This window comes from Diadema antillarum, unplaced genomic scaffold, assembly GCF_040938485.1.
Source record: "Diadema antillarum isolate AM-2024a unplaced genomic scaffold, OU_Dant_1.0 seq00000903_RagTag, whole genome shotgun sequence".
Lineage (NCBI taxonomy): Eukaryota > Metazoa > Echinodermata > Echinoidea > Diadematoida > Diadematidae > Diadema > Diadema antillarum.
This window is the reverse complement of record NW_027271762.1, coordinates 616,254-638,563: the sequence shown is the minus strand read 5'-3', so window position 1 is coordinate 638,563 and position 22,310 is coordinate 616,254. Positions and strand designations below refer to the sequence as shown.

Genomic DNA, 22,310 nt, shown 5'->3' with positions numbered 1-22,310 from the left:
TATTATCGGCAACATGCTGACAAGAAAGACAAGACAAATCAAAATGAATCAGGGAAACTATAAATGGCACCTAAGTCCATGGAATTGCTCTTGTTACACAGAAAATATGGATTACAGCTGAAGATTTTCGGCTACGTCTTGGCACATGTGACCCGCAACCACTCTATCCTTGTATTCTAGCAGACATATCATGAGCCCCCATAACTTTAACATAGGACGACTGCGGTAACATAGAAATAACCGTGATTTACCATATTCTCGCTGGACTTAAGAATCACGCTTTGAAATTCGAAACTTATTCTTTTCACTAAAAAGTGTACAATTAACTCATTTCATTTTCGTTTGTACCGACTATTCTCATGCTTTCAAGCTTCTTGGTGGATTTTCTCAAAACTCTAACAAATACCTATCTCAACTTTTACATTTAACGTCTTTGCCGAATCAATGTTGCCTATACCACATTTACCTCTTTTTATAATTAAAAAAAGAGCAAAAAGAGCGGAGAGGAATATCTTTCATTTTTGTTCTTATACCACTTATTATAGGATTCAACAACAGAAAACGCCTTTAGGTAGGGGATATATGAAGAAACAGAAAGAGCTATAAAGATAGAGACCACGGAGGAAATTAAGTCAACCATGACTGAAAAGGACAACGAAGTCGACATCGAATCTGTGAAGAGGGCAGGGAGTACTATCAGACGTCTTCTTGATATAAAACAGGATGAGGTGGAGTTCGCATACGATGATATCGCAGATAGTTATGACCAGGTAAATTCTGTTTGATGAAAATAATGATTTAATGACTGTGAGTTTTGTTTTGTGGGAGGGGTGCTTTTCTTGTTTGTTATGTAACATCGCTATATACTACAAGCAAATGTAACTCGTCTTACGGGGTGCATTGTGTACTTTGAATTCTCTCATAAGGAATATTCCAATTGAACCAACAATAATGGAATTTTGAGTATTTATGAAGTGCAAATAACTTTTTGAAGGGCCCATATTCATGTCACATCAAACACCACATAACTTTAATGACAAAGAAGGTCAATATTCTTTGAAAAAAAAAATGTATTTTTGAAATCTTGAGGGTTTTTTATGTGGGGTTGGGGAAGGAAGGATATCATTCCGATGAAAGAAGACATACACACACACAAATAGCAATTCTCTGCAAGCTTAATTGTTTTTCTTTATTAGCAGTAGTTTTATCAGTGTATTTCTACTTTTTTTTTAAAGTAAATTTGCTGTCATCTTTTTTCGTGGTTGTTCCTCTTTGTATTTCCCAGATTGCCAAGTGGTTGTCGTATGAATTACAGGCCACGACCGCCAAAGTGATCCTCCAGACCATACCGAACATGGACGCTAGGATTCTCGACGTCGGCTGCGGTACAGGACTCGCTGGCGAAGCGGTGAGCTCAATGACATGTCAGGGACCGTAGAACATACACTTTAATAGGAAGAGTAATGCCACATCACGTTCTGATTTGATAAATCAATTACATCACAAGAAAGGATCGGAAATTTCTTTTTTATCATTGTATATAATAAGTTTCCGGGGTCATCCCACAAGACCGACACCCATGAGTCATACAGCCCACGAGTCCTACAGCCCACGAGTTCGACAGACACAACACGGGGTTTATATGTGTCGGTCTCGTGGGCTTTGTTTGCTTAGTGTCGAAGTCATGGGCTTTATGACTCGTTGGCTGTATAACTCGTAAGCTGTATGACTCGTTGGTGTCGGTCTCGTGAAGTGCACTCGTGTAAAAATAAGACCGGTGCAATTTAAGTAATTCGATTCAAAGATGAAATCGATAGAAGTTTGTTTTGAGTTTCAAAGAACTGAATATTTCATCGGAAATCTGGATGTCCGCCCAGCCTACACATCCAAACGAGAAAAAGGCAAAGGCGTTTTGACCTCAAAAACTTTCAAACTGATTTTTATCCCTGCAATGAACTACAAATATTATATCCCTTGCTAAAGGACAAAAACTGCGTATGGGCAAGCGGGTAAGGGTTATATCCTGAATTATAGAAACCTTTCTTTTTTTTCCCCTAAGATTATCTGTTTGTTTTTGGTTTTTTTTTGGTTTTGCTTTTGCTTTTGCCCCTCAGGCAACGCGTCATTTGACGTCACAGAGCTATACCAAAAACCCTATACTCCTATTCTATGTCACCGTCTCAGGGTCGTCGTTGACAGAATATTACTTTGTTTATTACATGTTAAAGAGGGAACTTCAGTTTGTGCGCAGTTGAGCCTTTAAGTTGTAAGGTGAGGTGCTGACAATAAATAATTGTACATAATATGTGGTACACGGTTACTCCTTGGATCAGTTAAAAAAAAAAATAATATAAAACAGGAAGAGATGGGGATTCAGGTTTTAATCCTAAAATATCAACAACAAAAAAGAGAGGTCAGAATAAAAGGTGGATCCAACCGTTTATTACGACCTCTTTATCATTTCAAAAAACCTCAAATTCTTCTTTTAGAATTATATTGTCTTTCAATTTTCATGTGTCTGATTTCTATTTAAATCAAATTTCTACAATGTAGAATCTGTATCGCCATCTCAACAAAAACTTTATCACCTCTTTAAGATTATATATCTCCATTTCTTATGATGATGTTCATTTCATGAATCTTTCAAATATCTTTAAATATTAGACTCTGTCCATTTAAAGCAAAATATTATCCATCGCTTGATATTGCATTGTTACGTCCCGTGGCATGCATAACATTCAATGGGTAACACATGTGACCAGCAAGGACTTGTGACGTACATTAATTTGTTTTATTGCCACTTGGTCTACTATCAGATAGTCTACTTCCCAGTTCGCCTGACGCCATAGTGACTATCATAAATTCATTTAGTCTACTGTCAATTTTGTCTTATTCCCGCTTTATAGTCCAATTCTCACTTGGTTTTAAAGCCCTATTTGGCTAATTATCATTTCGTCTAATGACCAGATGGTTAATTGCAATTTTTGCTCCTTGGACTTTTTCCCCATTTTGTCTAATAAAACTGTAGATATTAGACGAAATGGCCATAGCCTATCTGAAAGTAGACCAACTGGTAATGAGCCTAAGTGGCAGTTGGACTAAATGGTCATTATACGAACTGGTTATAGACGAAACGGTATAAGACCATGTTGGTTGAGACTATAAAATGGCTTTCGGACGAAGTGGGAGTAGATAAAGTGACAGATCACCCATTACATGCCGTAGGACATTTCGGTGTGTATTGGATAGAGTTTTCAAATTCTTTCTCTGTTTCACGATACTTTTTAAAAAACATTTGTTTACTTGTTTTTCTGTCCTGTATTAGCCTTGAAGTCAAGATGCATTTTTCCCCTCAGGGCAGCAGGGCTCCCTTTTAACCTAATTTGGAACTTTCTGATGCAGGGCCATCTGAATTAGCTATTGTATGCGTTTGTACAGAGAAACCATGTTCAGACGTATTTGTAGTCGGAGTGAAATTTGATGGCGCAGCAATTGAAATTAAATTTATCCTTATATTACCACGACCCTGTGTCCACACGACGGTCGTAGGAAGAAACTCCGACCAATTTACCACCGTCTTCGCGGGGATCACCGTGGAGGGTCGGTGTAACTTCCGGAAGTGGTAGCGCCACGCACGTCGACCATACGATTGTTTTTTTCACCTGCGGTATTTGTCTGCTCCATTCTTGTTGATGAAAATTTCTGAGGGCTAGCTTCTTCCTCGTGATCGACTAGGTTATAATTGCACTACACGCGCACGTGTCCTACTAGCAAAATATCAACCTTGTGATTTGACCCCGGAAGTTTTTACCTAGGTGGCAAGGTATGTAAGTTCATAGATACTCCCAGCGCTTGTCCGCACGGGCAATTTGCTCCAACTGGCTAGTCGTGGAAGCGAGACACTCCTGAAAAAAACAAACAAACAAAACAAACAAAACAAACTCAGGAGTATCTTGGTTGGAGAAAGAGGTCGTGGTAAGTTCCCGCGACCGGAGGAAGTTATCAGGACCTTGTTCAGACGGGCACTACTGCGACCTTTTCTTCCGACCTTCCTCCGACTAAGCCTCCTCCGACCCTTCCTCCGAAGTTACGCCGACCAAAAACTGCCTCCGTCTGAAACGCAGCTAATGGGGTTGTAACGCACATTTGAATGCACCTTATCCTCAGCTCACCATAACTTGCATGTTTCTGTGATATTAGAATGACTAACAAAAGACATGGCGAAGGAACATGCAAGTTATGCTCGGTCTCGGGGAGGGTGCATTCCAGTGCCATTTATTAATCATATCAATACTTTAGCAATGTTTGACAGATGAGGTCACCGACAACCACAATCATGGTTTGGAAGGTTTTTTATGGGCGTATCCAAGTAATCTGAAGAAAATAGAAGAAAAAAATATGACGTTGCACCACAAAAACCAACAAAATTTCGCCAGACATGGATTTTTTAGTTATGGACAAAATTCTGAAAGAGCAAGCCCTCAGCTCTAAAATGACGTATAGCTCAAATGAAATGGACTCCTCTATTAGAAAAACCTATCTAAAGTCTAGAAAGAAAAACACACAATCTGGAAAAGTGTGAACCGAAAAAAAAGGCTCTGAACTACAAGGTCTATTCAAGCGCTTAATATCTTTACCTAGCCGTGCTAGCTGTGTAATGAAAGGGACAAAACACAGGATGCCACCCAGCGGAGCAACAACAGTAAAGGGATTATGAGATAATACTGATTTGAGCATGTTCTATATATTTACCTATTTTCTCTCCATGATTAATGTCAACTTTCAAAGCAGTATAGTGTTATCCTTTCAAAACTTATTAGACTTGAAAGTGAAGAGTGTGTAAATCATTTCAAGATGTAAAAAAAGGGGACTCTAAGACATACCCGATCATTCTATATACTCCCCCATAAAAAGGGCTGTAGAAAAACTGCTGAAACACGCTTTCCAATCAATGTTATGATCCCAAACCAAAAGAATAACCTAGAAAAAAGGAAAAGCTCTTTCAGAAAAATTTGACAAACTCAATATTGACACGGTTGACACATTTCACCTTTTTTTTAGTCCTCACGTAAAATCAAGGGGTGCTACCTTTTGTTCGTTTTGTGATGAACGGTCTCAAATTATATTATAATATTTGGAATGTTTCTAGATATTCGTTTCACCGCGAAAGTGATGTTAATGGTATCATGAATGAACACAATTCAACATGTATTTGTGTGTCATGAAACCTCTGTGTTACATGTGTAACAAAAACTTATCTATTTGTGTGAAACGTACATATTATTTTGTTGCCATTCGTTCTTAAAGATGTACGCCAACGGATACCGCAACGTTTACGGCTTGGATATATCGGCGAAATGCTTAGCGATTGCATCAAAGAAAGAAGTCTATTGTAGTACGATAAAAGCCAGTTTTAAACGGCGATAGTCAACTCCACTTTGCAGATGGTAAGATGGTCAGCGTATGTCATGTGTATATTGAATGCAACAACATTAAACTTACGCTATGACAGTTTTTTTATGCCTCCGCCACAAAGTGGTGCCGGAGGCATTATGTTTTCGGGTTGCCCGTCCGTAATGAATTTTGTGGACAGCGTAACTGAACAACCTTTTGAGTTATCCTAATGAAACTTGGCATGTATGTGTATTAGGGGGTGAAGTTGTGCCGAGCAAATTTTGGGTGCACTTGTTCAAGATCAAAGGTCAAAAGGTCAAGGTCAAATGCTTTAGAAGATTTCACTATTTCCCCAATATCTATGCAATGCCTGAAGGTATTTTCTTGAAACTTATTGTATAAATGTATTATCCAATCAAGATTATCTGGTGAAAGTTTGGGGTCATGAGGTCAAAGGTAAAAAGGTCAAGTAGAAATGTTGAAATTTCACTTTTTTTTCCCCTTGTCTTTGAAATTGTTCAAGGCATCTTCATGGAGCATATTATGCATGTACTGACTGGCAGTGATTATCTAGAGAATTTGGGGTTCATGGGGTCAAAGGTCAGGGGTCAAAGATAAAGGGCAACATTTCAAAATTTTACTATTTCCCTCATACATGTATGTATGCAATGCCAGCAGGATTATGTCTTTTTTTTTTAAAACTTGGTGTATGCATGTATTACCCAATAGAGATTCTCAAGGAAGGGTGGGTTTTTTTTTGGCCAAGAAGGTCAAAGGTCAAAGATCAGGTGAAAGTGCTGAACTTACTTCTTCCTCCATATCTTGGAAGTGGCTCAAGTTATCTTCAAACTATGCATGTTCTGTCTGACAGTGATTCTCTTATGAAATTTAGTGTCAAAGGCCAGATGAAAATGGTAACAATTTACTATTCAATACAGAAATTGCACTTTTTCTCCATACCTTGAAAATTACTAAATGCATAAACTTATGAAAGGGTCAAAGTCACGTTAAAGTCCTTAAATCCCCAAATACATGCTCTCCTATTCATCCAATTAAACCTAGGTCAAGGAAGGTGAACATTCAACACATTTGTGACAAACATGTCATTTTGATATTTTGCAAATTTTGTGAAAAATGTATTCACACATTGTCCACATGTACTAGAGACGTATTAGGAGAATCATGCATACCAGTCGTCATAGCGACATTTCTAGTTTCTTTATAAGCTCTTGCCACTCTCTTTACAAATTTAATGTGTTTGTAACATCGCATGTTCTCATGTTCTTTATACCATTAGTGGATTGAAAGAAAAAAAAAAGTCAAAATGTTCATCAGTGTAATCAACGTTTAGTAATGTTAATTACACAAAATGTGAGCAATAATTGTAATGAATTTGTTTCTGGACTAAAACGGTCAGCAATTATTAGTCAAGTTTACGGACAAGTCACTGTGTCCTAGACCGTGAACATGATCTTAAAAAGTGGTTAAATGCAAGGTTTTTTTGTGTGTGTGTTTGTTTGTTTGTTTGTTTGTTTGTTGATTCGTGCTCTAGACGGGTGTTGAAGTGAATTCAACATGGTTGCCACCTTTGCATCCTTAGGTAACTTTTTAATTAGCCTAATTAGCATAATTATGTAATGAGCGTATACGATATATGTATATATTGTAAATTCTAATACCGGCAGCCTGAAAACAGTGGAAAAACACCAATTTCCCATTCAAAAAGATGCAAATGTTATAGATAGCGTAATTAGCATAATAAGCTTATTTGCATATGTACCATAGTGGAGTAGATGGCTATATATACCATGTACAGCATAGGAAACGACCTGAAAATGTTGTCAAATTTGGTTTGGTTGTTGATGTTGTTGTTGTTGATCCATGTCTTAGAAGGGTACTGAAGTAAACTGAGCTTGGTTGGTACATTGGCAACCTTAAGCAATCATTTTGTTTATTTCACCGCAGAAAGCCCCTAAACACAGGAATGATAGGACAACCAGAAAATTACAGAATAATAATGATAACGATAGGAATGAAAGTCGTGATTGTCTGTTCGTATGTCACCCAATTTTTGTTCTCTCTCTCGCTTTTATCTCCTTTCGCTCTCTCTCTCTCTCTCTCTCTCTCTCTGACCTACAATGTATGATGTAGGATACTTCGACGCTGTTTATAGCGTTGGTTGTTTTACCCCAGGACACCTAAAAGGCGACAGCCTGCCTGAGATGATACGTCTTACGAAGTCTGGTAAGTGGAGATCGGCACCAGTCGTGTGCAGCTGAAAATATCCATGACGCGAATCCCATTATGGTTAGGTGATGAAAATGACCTTAGCAGGTCAGTGGTAAAAGTGACAAGACTAGGTTTGGATCAAAAAGACCATACTATTATTCTTATTCTTATTATTATCATTACTATTACTATTTTCATTATTATTACTTCCGCCAAGGGGGGAGGTAATGTTTTCGTTACCATTGGTTTGTTAGTTTAGATTGTCCGTGTGCAAAATAACTCAAAAAGTAGGTAAACGGATTGGGTTGAAACTTGCAGGAAAAGTTGAGAATGACACAAGTAACAAACGAAGAATTTTTGGCAGTGATCCAAGAATTTGGGGGGAATTTATGAAGGATTTCTGATATTTTGGCAGGTAGGGTCAATGAACTTGGAAGTTCAGGCTGCGCGTATTGGAGGTTTGCATGTGCGCACCTTTGGGAAATCCGGCGACTTTCAGCACACAGTGCCATAAATACGTATGGGTGGAAATCACTGATATCTCTGTGGGAGAAGAAGATCAGTGGTGGAAATGAGCTGCATGCTTGGTGGAGGTCTGCGCTCTCAGGGTGCTTCTCTAGTTATCATTATTTTAATTCTCATTACAGCGGTGAGGACAAGAATATTACAAAATGGTACAAATTATTAATGATAAAAAGAAATAATTTTACACATTAATTGGATAGAAAGTAGAGAGAACAGTTTACAATGATGGCCTCGAACCAATAAAGAAGCTCTGTATAGTACCACTGATGTCTAAAGCATTAAAAATCATCTTGTTAAACGCTCGTCCACCATTTTTAAACGTCTTAATCGGTTTGCACTGTGATATAATGATTGCCCATTTTTCAACTCTTTGTATATTTATGTATAATTCTTTTCGTCATTTTGACTTCTTTTGTTTATTGTATATACTCTTCATGTTACGTATACGTTTCTGATGATTATCAAATCTGTTTGTGAAGACACGCTTTATATCAATGTTCAAGGTCTTGCTGAAAACCAGTTAACAGCTTAAAGCACGTTTTTATCCGTGATGAAATAAAGTCAATAAATCAATCAATTGATCAATCGCTCATAAAAATCTTTTGTTCATTCTTTACATTTCAGGAGGACACATCATCATTACAGTAAGAGAGAATATTTTCGAACAGGAGATAGGTGGAATGGACTTAAAGAGCACCCTCGTCGAGTCAGTAAACAGCGGAGTGATCGCGAAAAAATGCCACAAGAAAACCTTGTTCTACAAAGAGAAAAATGAAGAAGTGCTAGGTTTGATTTTGGTGTACTGTGTCTTGTAATTATTCTGTACACTATTTCAATTCAATTCAAACTTTGTTTCATTATTCGAAAATAACATAGACATTCTACTTTCCTTGGCAACAGAGAATTTTGATTACGGTTTCATAAGCAAAACAAAGTAAACTGAGAAGAGTAACAAAAATTGTAGAACCTTGTGGTGAAAATACGTTGTCATGAGAACTGAAGTGATAAATATGAAATAACAACATGCAAACTTTGAAATATTGAGGGACATACACATGCACACGAACACACGCGTGTTCATCCGCCTACAGCATGTGACTTATCCGTCCCCCAAACCTGCATCAGAGAAGAATTTGCTATATCCTGTATATTTGTATTACTTATTATCCTTTTCTCAATGTTTGGGACGTTTGTTGTACCCGTGCTCCTCATCTCAAGCTTTATAGCTCGATTTTAATTGGGACCTACGCTCAACAAGCTCGTTTTTAAGTAGGTTCCTTTACATTTCTTTAGCATTCGTTCTCAGATTCCAACTTTCATATATCAACCACTAGAAGCTTTATATATTTCGTTTCAATATTCTATTTATGTCTCCTAGTTGGATATCATGTATTTTATTTAATTTCGTTCTATTTGATGTATTTTTTATCAAGAAATATGAAAACAAATTGAAAATTCAAATTCAAATACTACCCTATGTAAAAACTATTTGAACCGCATTTGTCTGCTATCATGTGCCTCACCACATTGTTAAAACGCTATTCTCATATTGCTCACTTTTCTCACCAGTTTCAATCTTCATGTCTGAACTGGTCTGACAATAAAATTGTCTGAAGCAGGAACACAAGGTACAAATCACTAGGCACTAGTATATATGTGTTTCTATATATATATATATATATATATATATATGCATGTAATTATATGTATATTATGTTTGTATATATATATATGTATATATATATATATATATATATATATATATATATATATATATAATGGGTCAGAATTTTGAACGATGTACAATTGAGCCAAAACAAGGCAAAATTTAAAAAGTAGGACATTCTCCAAATTATTCATCTTACCTAAAAGAGTATAACTCAAGCTTTAATATGAACCCAATTATACTAGGATTTGCCCAGAGGAACAAGTTTTTATTCACCGCTGAAGTTTACCATGTCCAGAGCAGCGAACGCCCGTGAGGAATAGTACAGCACATACATTTGAATACCATTTAACATAGTTTGCAAAGATCTGATTCAGTTCAAAATCCTAACAAAATATCTTAAGGGACATGTGTACGTGCTTGCAGAATATTAAGCTTGTACTCTTAACCTGTACGTAATGGTAGACAACTGATGATTTAACTAAATTCGTCGTTTCTGTAGAAATATTGCTCTTCCGCTAAACACTTTCTCCACTTTACGCGCATTTTACAGAAACTCAATATTTTGACCTCTTATTTTACTATCCCATACTTCAATCCCTACTCCCAAATAATAACATACCTTTTTAAGATGTATCTGATCTAGGCAGTCTCTATAACCCAACGAACATAGCATAGTTTTCATCACGGAGGTTCGCATGTAGCTCACGGACGTTCGGAACAAACAAGATGCAGCTCTCCTGAGTTGGAAACGCATTCTACTTACAACAAACAGCAATTTCATGTCGAGAACAAACTCCTCTGCAAAATCCTGAACAGATATTACCAATTCTCAATTACATAAGCTTGTTTATCTTCTCATACTGAGGAATCAAAGAAAACAATTTTTCCATCTCTTGTAAATGAACGTACAAACGTACGTGTAATCTCAGTGACGTACTCCATCCTTGAGAACGAATATATTTATCAAAATTTCTTTATCATGAAGTAAAGATTCAGGTCCTAAATTTGTTATCTAAAGTCTACAATGCAAAATTTGCTTATAACGAACATGGTCACAGCTAAAATTATGACAAAGAATTAACGTAGAAAGACAACAGAAATGTGCTCCGTTATAGAAATACGTTGTTTAGCTGGGGAGGACAAACGAATACGTTGGGAAGATATCCCTCTATGTTTGCTCCTTGTGTTACACACAGTTACCGAGGAGAATTTTTATTATTATATTAGTCAGAAATGATAATAGGTTCGATACTGCGAAGTTTCATCATAACAAGACACAGTAAGTCCAAATTACATGGATGGATGTTTGTGACTTCGATATTATACAATATGGTTTGTTATAACAAACATGTTGTAGCGCGTCATTTCGGAGGCTCGTTATTCATACAGTTTGTCAATACGAAAATTGATAGAGTTCGTATAATTATGAAGCTTTTTTATTCGGTAAATGATAGAAATCTCCGAAGGTTAATCGAAAGGTTTATTAATCGGAACATGAAAAATCATGTTCGCTTATCCAAATGTGGAGAAAGAAGTTAACAACTACAATCCTCCAAATTTCAAAACCTCATAATAACCGTTTTCACCTAAACGAATATCAGGCCCTTTCCACTTTTAGAAGAACGGACCTAAAGATAATGATCATTAATATTTATTTTTCGAACTAACAAACTTTCGGAATAAGAATTGTTTTAATAACAACCTCCTTAATTAACTACAAACGTGTTTTTTTTTCATTTTCGGAATAACAAACCTTTGGACATCGGAGTAACGAATCTTAGGAAGAGCGAACGTATCAAAGCGTAACCTTAAACCTATTCTTGATCATTATTTTTTTCTAACATTTGTTTTCAAAGTAAGCACAAAAGTAAAACAAATTGACAATCTCTCTGTCTCTTAAATGTAAAATGAAAAAAAAAATCTTGGAAAGAATTACAAATGAGCATTGCTTTTCATTGATGAGTATAAAACAACACCATGTGATGATAAGCGGAGGATTTGTTTGTTTTCATCCGACAATTGTAAACTGCATTATTTTTGTTCGCTTGTGACGGCATTTCGATGAATAAAAGACGTAAACAAACAAACAAAAACTTCTCCACAGGAATTTGGTACGACGGGAGTGCACTGGCAATTCTTTTCTCTGTGTGTTGGAGCAGCTCGATCCCTTCTCTGTTTCTCAGTCATTTTTATTCAACTGCTTACACGTCCTTTTGAAACTTTTCCATTTTTTATTCAACACATGCCCATTGCAGACTTCTTCCGTCATTATCCTGCATGTGATTACGTAGCACTTTTCGGATTTATTTTGGTTTGTTTTGTTTTGTTTCTGTTTTCTGTTTGGTCGCAGCATGTGCAGGCTATTGAGGGAATGAGAGAAAATCGTCATGAAGAGAAAAATAAGAATGAATTAAGGCATTTAATATCATGACAATTACAGCGAACGTCCGTTATGGGAGCCAAAACTGGATGTGTTCTGTTTGAGACGGCAGCTACCATACTCAAAAGATAAACACTTGGCGCACCTGTCACTAAAAAGTGGCACTGATCCTCTTTCTCCTACTATGTAATCCATTGACTTATTCTACCAACGAACATCCGTGACCAAAACGTTTTCCTGTTGTTATTACAAGTAAATTGAGTGCTGAACATTATTCACTTTTGGGTATGAGCGGCTCGGTGATTTGGTAATATTTTCAACTAACATTAACTTTATGTGCAGTGATATATTTGTAATTATCAGCAATTTCCTTTCTCGGACAGAACGTCCGTGAGCGAAACTTTCAGAACCTGTAACAGTACAAATTGTCTCCAGATCCTCAATAGAAAGAAATTTAAATGCACAGAAATTACAGATTACGCAAAATTTTCCTATAACTTTGTTTTCAGTGTTTAGCTGTTTTTGTATAATTAGAGGGAAAACAAGCGTAAAATTGTGAGTAAATTTTCAACTGTTTCTTCATCATGATCACATAATGCCTTAAAAATTCTGAAACTACTGCCCTAAACTCATTGTTTACTTTGTAAAACTTTATTTGTGACTATTGGAGCTAAAAGTTTTAAAGAATACAGGACCCTTTTGGGACAAGTTATCCCTATCGAAGGGATTGCATACGTCACGGACGTTCGCTGGAATTGTCATGGACGTTCGTTCTACTGATAAGGTCATTTTCCCGGACGGATAACTAATCGGCAGAGAGTACCTAGCCTTCCTAACTCTGTCAAAAATTTGAAAAGGTATTGTCAATGCAAATTATAAGACATTTGACATCCTTACAACATATTTATTGCTCAGAGGGGGATCACGAGGTGAATTTTCAGAGAAAATATTAATTATTTGCTTGGTTTTCGGTGAATTGCATGGTCCAAAAACTGCGGACAAGCCTCAGTCCGCTCCAAAAATAACATACAGCTCCTCGGCTAGAGAGCCAAAGGTAAAATGCACCTTCGTCATCAAAGCAAGATGGTGTCCCACTGGAAAACGTTTTAATCATCACGGACGTTCTTTTTTTCTCGGAGGTTCGTCTAAAAATATAATTTCGGTTCCTATTTGACAAAGGATGGACAGAAACTCAAAACAAATATATAATCGTGTGGCTAGATCTTAGTTGATTACGACTCAGAACAATATCACCAATAGCGTTTAATGGGATACGATCTTTATTCGAAAATAGCGGAAGCACGTCCGTGACGAAAACTGAGTATAATTTTGCATAAAAGAATATTACGTCCCATGTACAGCCAGCAGACGTACAATTTTTGCAGGATATGTTCATTAGGTGGAACACCAAATTTTCGTATACATTACAGTTGGGAAAACAAAGTAGAATTTGCAGCAGCGATAGAAATAAAAGCACCACGGACGTTCGCCTGTTTAGGACTTTGATATTTCAATTGTTCTCTGTGATTTTATACGTGCTCATATAGTTCTTATAATGTTGTGGTTCATACCCATGATATGTCAGATCCAGAACATGGTCAGATATTAGATGCCACGTATGCTTAAATATGCACATCATTACTTTGAAAAACAAAAATTATTGTGAAAATAGCGTTTTTACCGTATTTTTACGCTTTAAGTCCTTGTGAAATGAAAAATATCAGGCAAAAGTCAACCAAACCATATATTTCCTGAAAGGAAATTTACCAATCTTTGAGATGACATGAAAAAATCTGGTTTCTTAGATCATCCTGGCGTGTTCTAAGGGAAAGAATGTCATGAGGTGCGAAAATGGGCAATTGTACATCGTTCAAAATTCTCACCCATATATATACACTCAGCAAAAAAAAAAGAAGAAAGTAAACACCTTTTCTAATTAATATCTTTCATAGAAGATTTTGATAAAAATCAATGTGTCATATATCATATCAAAGTTTATTCAAATGGCTATCAACCTGGTTGGTTTATACAAAGGGAAATTTTACGCATGAGTGAACACATTCATTTTTGCAGAATAGTAAAAATTGCGGAATTGGACAAATATTGAAATTCATCTGTAAATGCCCTCCAAGATAGCAATGATAACAAAAGACCAATTTAACGCACTGGGAGACATGAATGAAACAGCAGAAATAAGTTTCCTTTCCCTTGCTTCCCTTTTTTATTGAAAACAAAAAGAAAGTGGGGAAACTAAAGGTGGAACATAAGCATTTTCCATCAATTCAAACTTTAAATGACATCAGGGAGTAAGCCGTAAAGGTGATAAAATCGACAGAATTTCTTCATTTTACCTTTTAATTAAGGAATACTAGTATAAGAATGCATGAGACAAAGTCAAGAACCAAATCATTTCAAATTTTCGTAATTTGGAATAACGTTTCAAATTTCACTTTCTTTGTTGAATACCGTAATTTTTTCTAATGTCTTTTCTGGATTTGACAGAAGATTCTTCATTTTCCTCTATTACTTTTTGCCTTGCAAGAGAAAAACCGAACGTGTTCACTCATGCAATAAGTTAACCTTTCCAATGACATACTAGGTTGATAGCTAATTAAATCGCCTTTAACATGGTATGCAAAACATAATTTTTAGCCAGATGAACTTGAAAAAGTGTTTACTTTCTCTCTTTTTTGCTGAGTATATATATATATATATATATATATATATATATATATACATATACATATATATACATACATATATATATATATATATATATATATATATATATGAATGATATAAGATATAATTATTCTTGCTTGAAAATGGTGGTCCTTTTATAATCCCTAGTTCTTTACCACAAGAAATTTCTTGGTGAAAGTGTCAAAGCTGTAACATTTGTATTGTATAAGAGAACAGGCATAAGAATAACATCCTGCACCGACGTGCAGAAAAAAAAGTAAAATGGATTATAAAAAGACACCTAGGTTACCATGAATTTCAAAGTCAATTCTTCGTTCAATTAATAGAAAAAATCAATTGTATTATAAATACAAAATGAAAAAAAGCTGAACGAACAAAGAACAGATATACATCGTATAAAAACACATTAACCAGGATTTTACGTTTGGAAAAGAAAATGTATTATTCTCAGCAGCTGTTGAGATTCACGTCTGATATTAAGAATACCTGCAAAGTTTTAAAACAGGGTATAATTATGTCGAATAAAAAAACAGAAATTGGTGAAATAAAGTGGAATGATGAAATAATTAATGACCCTGTTGATATTGCAAATGTTTTTTTAATTTTTATTTTTCAAAAATAGGTGAAACGCTTGCTCATAGTATTCCGGCTACAGAACAGAACTTTACTGAATTCTTAGGCCTGTGTAACCCCCATTTTTTTTTTTTAACTCCAACAAATAGATATGAGATTATCGACATTGTATCCTCTTTAAAAACAAACGTAGTTCTGGTTATTATGATATAGGTAATTGTATCCTTAAAGGAGTTGTATCATCAGATCCCTTGGCTCACATTTTTAATTTGTCAATTTCTGATGGTATGTTTCCTGATAAAATGAAATTGGCTAAAGTAATTCCAATATTCAAGAAAGGTAATAATATGGCTGTCCGCAATTATCGTCCAATCTCTTTATTATCTTCATTGTCGAAAGTTTTAGAAAAGAATAATGTCCACCAGAATTGTTTTCTTTTAATGTGCACAAAATATTCACAAATTGTCAGTTTGTTTTTCGAGAAAAACGCAGTAACATCCACGCAGTTCCTCATTTTATTGTCTCGCCCACCGGAAGGTGAAGGCGAGACTAAGGGATCCAAATGGTGTCCGTCCGTCGTCCGTCACAAATGTTAAAGTTTACCTGCAAGACTCTCTTATGATGCATAACTTGGCAACTGTTACAGCAATGGCAGCCACACTTGGGTGATAGAAGCACTAGGGGTATCTTCATGTTATGGTGTTGTCGGAGGTCATGTGATGATGTCAAAGGTCATTTGAGGTCATATATTAAAGAATATGTGCAAGAATCTCTTTTCTATGTTGAAGTTTACCTGCAAGACTCTCTTTTGACAAATAACTTCACATAAGTTGCTTGGATTACAACCTAACTTGAGTCATAGATGCACTGGCGGTACCTTCATGTTATGGTTCCGTTGGAGGTCACAGGATAAGGTCAAAGGTCATAATGAGGTCATACGTTAAAGTTTACTTGAGACTCTCTTATCACACGTAACTCGACACATGTTGCTACAATGGCAATCAAACTTGGGTGATGGATGCACTGGGGGTACCTTCATGCTATGGTGCCGTAAGAGGTCACATGATAAGGTCAAAGGTCATTTGAGGTCATACGTTAAAGTTTACTTGCAAGACTCTCTTATCACACGTAACTCGACACATGTTGCTACAATGGCAATCAAACTTGGGTGATGGATGCACTGGGGGTACCTTCATGTTATGGTGCCGTAAGAGGTCATTTGAGGTCATACGTTAAAGTTTACTTGCAAGACTCTCTAATCACACGTAACTCAGCACATGTTGCTAAAATGGCAATCAAACTTGGGTGATGGTAGATGTCTCTTGGGAAGTTGAAGGTAACCACAAGGTCAAAGGTTACAGACGGGGGTCAACGAACTTTTAGTGCCCAATGTTAAGTTTTTAGGGCGCATTTCGTTTATGGCTCATAACTTTTGATCCCTATGTCCGTTTGTGACCAAACTTGGACGGTGGATGTCCCTTGGGAAGTTAAAGGCCATCACAAGGTCAAAGGTCACAGAAAGGGGTCAACAAATTTTTATGGCCCAATGTTAAGTTTTTATGGCGCGTTTCGATTATGGCTCATTACTTTTGATCCCTTTGTCCGTTTTTGACCAAACTTGGATGGTAAATGTCCCTTAGGGTGTTGAAGGTCACCACAAGGTCAAAGGTCATAAGCGGGTCAATTAACTTCTGGGAGTTATAAAAAATACTAATTCCTTGTACGCGAATGGGCGAGACACAATTTGGCGATTGCCTTGTTGATAAAGTTGTTAATGCAACTGACAACCATTCTCATTTAATTTGTATATTCTTGGACTTCTCCAAGGCCTTCGATACAATCAATCATAGCATTTTACTCCACAAGTTATCGCACTATGGAATACGCGGGAAGGCCTTGGAGTGGTTCAAGAGTTATCTAGCTAACAGAAAACAGTTTGTTTCAATTAGAGATAATAACTCAGTAATAAGAGATGGTACGTGTGGCGCTCCACAGGGAAGTCTTCTAGGGCCGCTGTTATTCATATATTATATATCAATGATTTTTCCTCTGTTTCAGAGTTACTTTCTTTTATACACTTTGCTGATGATACCAATGTTTTTCTTGCCCATAATGATATTGATGTTCTTGTTCAACAATTTAATACAGAATTGAAAAAAGTGACCAACTGGACCAGCGCTAACAAATTATCATTGAATGTTCAAAAAACAAAATATATGCTCTTCAGTAATATTGTTGATTCTTTGAATTCAGAAATAGTTCTGGATGATCGTAATTTAGAAAGTGTCATATTTTAAATTTCTTTGTATTTTTGTAGATAATAAACTTTCTTGGAAAATACATATTGATCATAATATCATCTGCAAAATTATTTTCGTAACATAGGTGTTATGCACAGTCTGAAATTTTATATTCCTGAAAAGACATCATTAGTGTTATACTCCTCTTTGATACCCCCTTACCTTAATTATGGAATTTTAGCTTGGGGCAACACTCATCAGACGCTGCTGAATAGAGTTATTACTGCAAAAGAAAGCTTTCCGTATCATTTTCAATTCTCCCACACGTTCACATACAAATGCATTGTTTGTTTTAAGCTGTTAAAAATCAACGAATTATTTTCATCTAATTTAGGTCAATTTATGTATATTTTTATGATAACAACTTACTCCCACCTATCTTTGGTTCTATGTTAAAAAAAAACAATCATTCATTCCATATTTACCCCATCCGACGCTCTTACGAGTTTCATTAACCACTTCTTTGAACGATTCTAGCAAAGAATACGTTTATTTACACTGGACCAAATTATTGGAATTCCCTGAATCATGATGTAAAATCTGCTCCTTCTATGATATACTCATTTATAAGGAGGTTAAATTTTTTTTTCTTTTACAATCTTATAACAACGACTCTCAAAATCAGGCTAGCCTATAGCTTTTTTTTTCACACAGAATACAACTATTGCAATGTACCACTATTGTTAGTTTATTATCATTATTATTGTTTTCTCTGTACAATTGTATGCATTGTTTTTTGTGACTCAAGAAAGTGAGACTTATGTTTATACATTGTGGAAAAAACGAATAAATTTGAACTTGAACTTGAACTTGCGTATTATGCATACTTTGAATGTGCGTTATCATAGAATGAATGTATGGAGATGAGCGTGGGGTCATCCAACTAGACCGACACCCACAAGTCATACAGCCCACGAGTTCGACATGGAAAACAGGTCCATGAGTCATACAGCTCACGAATCATACAGCCCATGAGCTCGACAGATACAAGTTGAGTCGGTCTCGTGGGCCTTGTTGGCTTAGTGTGACAGTCGAACTCATGGGCTGTATGACTCGTGAGCTGTATGACTCGTGGGCTGTATGACTCGTGGGCTGTATGACTCGTGGGCTGTATGACTTGTGGGCTGTATGACTTGTGAGCTGTATGACTTGCAGGCTGTATGACTCGTGGGTATCGGTCTCGTGACGTGCACGCATAAGATTATGTGGGTATCTGTTTTATTGTATTTGTATTTATTCAAGGATTAGAAGGAGAGTAATACAAAGAGCAGAGTAAAAATATAGAATAAGACAATCTTAAGATATAAAGCATACAGACACAGTACATAAGAATAGAACAAACATACATGAATGCGGAGGGATTACCAATTCAGATGTATCATCAAGAACACTGCTGTTCTTCCATGGTGTCCCGAGAGAATAGAAACTACACAAGAATATCAACTTGGATAATTGTTTGTTTGTTTGTTTGGTTTATTTCTGCATTTTCTTTCTCCGAATACAATTGCAAATGAAAACAAAATGATACAGATACATACAAATCAATACAAAGAAAAATCATTTGCGTAACAACATTCAGTCTGAAGTGGCATAATTATGAATCAAAATAACATATTAAGGCATACTGTATCTATTAACAAAAGAGAAATCAATACAGGGGACCGTCATCATAAGCAGAGCTTGACGTGGATGAGGCCCTATCTGAATATGTGATACCAATGTAATACAACACCAATTATATATGTACTCATAAAACTCTTAATCTTAATACACAAAACACATTTTGCTACAGAAAAAAAAACAGAAAAGAAAAATAATGACTTGGCGCTTTAAAACAAGAAAAAAAAACAGCACGCAGCACCATTGACTGCTGCATGGTATAGTAGACAATAAAAGTGTAGGTGTGTGCGAGTGACAGTGCGTCGTGTGTGCAGGTGACAGTGCAAGAGAGAATAAAGGCTGTAGCATGCCTATTTTGGGGGTAAGGTATATGCTTTAATGAATGTATGCAATATCATTATCAAAGAAAGGAAAGGAACGGGCCGGAGGGAATGAAGAAAAAAACAAAAAAGCACTTTGCATGGATCAGGGCTTACTGAGACTTCAGAAAAAAGAATAAAAAGTACATTGATCAAAGACTACTAACTGGAAACATATTTCAATAATAAATACTTTTTTTAAATGAGCTTTAAAGGAAAACAGTGAAATACACTGCTTTAATTGATCAGGTAGGTTATTCCAGACATCAGGACCGTAATGTCTAATTGATTTCTGAGCTAAAACAGTTTTGGGGTTTACAAGGTGAAAATCTGTCGAACGGCGAGTTGGATATGTGTGTATATTCGAATTTAAGTGAAAAATATTATGAAATAAAGAGGGAAGTTGATTTATTGCATACTTGTACATAAATATACCTGTTTGTAAAATGTGGATGTCCTGAAGCTTCAAAGTATGCAAACGATGAAACAATGGATCTGTATGAGATAAATATGTGGAATTAGTAATAATACGAATAGCACGCTTTTGGAGTAAATACAATGAATTCAGTTTAGTAATACTACAATTTCCCCATACAACATTTGAATACAATATATGAGGCAAAATTAAAGAATTATATAAAATAATCAGGGATCGTTCTGATAAGAGATCTTTCAACTTCCAGAGTACACCAATATTTCTTGATAGGGTCCTTTGTAAACAGGATGTATGTTCGTTCCATGTCAAATGAGAATCGATTGTAATGCCTAAAATCTAATAACCTGTTTCTCGCAAAGAGAAAACCCATCAATTGATATGTTGACATTAAAATCCTGTGAGTAGGGTTTTCTAAAATGAACGAAATTTGTCTTATTAACATTCAAAGATAACTTGTTTGATTTAAACCAATTCAATATATTCAATAATTCAGTGTTCAAACGATCAACAAGTGTCCCTATATCATAATCTGATGTAATAATGTATGTATCATCAGCAATTAATTCAATTAAAATGCAATTTACATAAATAAAAATGAGTCATAAAATCCTAACTATAGATCTGAAATGGAGAATAACAAGAAATAAGTAAAATAAATCAGCATAAAAATTATTTCAACAAGATAAAAAGTTATCAAATAATTTTGATTTCGAAAGAACACCTCTAAATTGAAGAGCATCGCCATACGGAAAAGGTCACTTGCAGTAATCAATGTTGAATTTCTTTTTTTTTTCATTTTTTATTTATTTTTTCAGAGAGAAAGAGAGATGATTTGGCATTAGACCTAAGCCAGGGACTATGTTGACTGTATTTACACAACACTGTAATTGAAAACATGCAATCAAATCTACAATCAAGGGATTTACATCCTAAATGAGTATGGAGTTCTTCAATTGAAGCATGTTCATAGGGGAGGTCACCTCAAGTAAAATGCGAATACCTCGATTTTACAGAGGTGTCATTTACTTAGCGGTTGCAGTTCTCCATACTATGTATATTATTTTCAGCTCAATTTTAATCATTCATATTCCTTTCCGCACAATTCTCTGCGCGTAATAAACCAAACAGGATTTATAGTCCCATCTCCTCACTGTTTATGATCTGAAGATATTCTAATTTTATGTTCTATATTTTCGCCTCCATAGAAAATCACTTAATTCTATTCAGTATTTTCATCTTGATAGTGATTAATTACATTATTTTCTCATCCCAACACATATTCAGAGATAAAAAAGGACTAATCTTTACCGCGATTCACCTTTCCATGCCGTTCTTTAAATGTAGCAGTGCTTGAGGTTATTTTTCGTCTTATATGGCTTGTGTTTTGCTTTTAAATAGTCCAAGAATCGATTTGCATCTTCGTTTCAACTTCAAAGTTCTGGATTTTACTTCAGGTCTTTATTGCAGGTAGATCTGATAACCTCTCGTTGACTTAAGTTCAACAATGTCAGATTCTTCCTAAGCATCGTACCGCTGTCAACATCTTTCTCTTCTTTCCCTTTCTTCTATTTGAAACACAAAACATTGAAATAGCGAAACTGACAAAGAAAAATATTGTCCGCATCACAATAATATTGATTTATCAGGTAAAATGAAGAAATCGTAACAAGATTATAATAACAATTCTTATCTAGGTTTGGTAAATTGTAATACGGAGTTGGAATATAGACTAGTTAACATGTCTGCTATATAGTGCAGTTTCATTTAAGGGCCACATATTGCACACAATTAGCCAACAGCAATGTATGGTTCTAATGCTGTGCAAATCACTTTGTTTTCTATCCTAAATTTGGACTCCTTCCGCTGAATACCAAGGTTATTTCTGTCAGCCATCTGCGGTTTCAATTGATATTTCAGAAAAAAAAAATATTAGCAGTGGATTATTATTCTTTATGATTGTGCCTACCATAGTGAAGTAACGTTGTAACAAATCATTGAACTAAATTACTACATACGTGTATATTTTATACAGCTGCGTGTGCGACGAAGCGAATAGTAACCATTACCTTTCAAAATGGCATCAAAAAGAGATAAGAACAGCGTTTTGGCAGTAGCCCTGGAT

General features: G+C 35.7%; 1 protein-coding gene across 1 annotated transcript; it reads left to right on the top strand.

The window, feature by feature from the left end:
- Positions 1–638: 638 nt before the first annotated feature.
- Positions 639–9,746, top strand: LOC139741110 (uncharacterized). The gene is made up of 6 exons (XM_071651699.1): positions 639–770; positions 1,286–1,408; positions 5,308–5,395; positions 7,588–7,638; positions 8,773–8,934; positions 9,718–9,746. Exons 1-6 carry the CDS (start codon positions 639–641, stop codon positions 9,744–9,746), a joined length of 585 nt encoding a protein of 194 aa, XP_071507800.1.
- The last annotated feature ends 12,564 nt before the right edge of the window (positions 9,747–22,310 follow it).

Bases quoted from the DNA above. Each gene is read 5' to 3' on its own strand.
- LOC139741110 (XM_071651699.1), top strand. From the start codon at position 639: ATGACTGAAAAGGACAACGAAGTCGACATCGAATCTGTGAAGAGGGCA. The intron at 771-1,285 runs GTAAATTCTGTT...TGTATTTCCCAG, and splicing joins TCGCAGATAGTTATGACCAG to ATTGCCAAGTGGTTGTCGTA. The intron at 5,396-7,587 runs GTACGATAAAAG...GTTTTACCCCAG, and splicing joins AAAGAAAGAAGTCTATTGTA to GACACCTAAAAGGCGACAGC.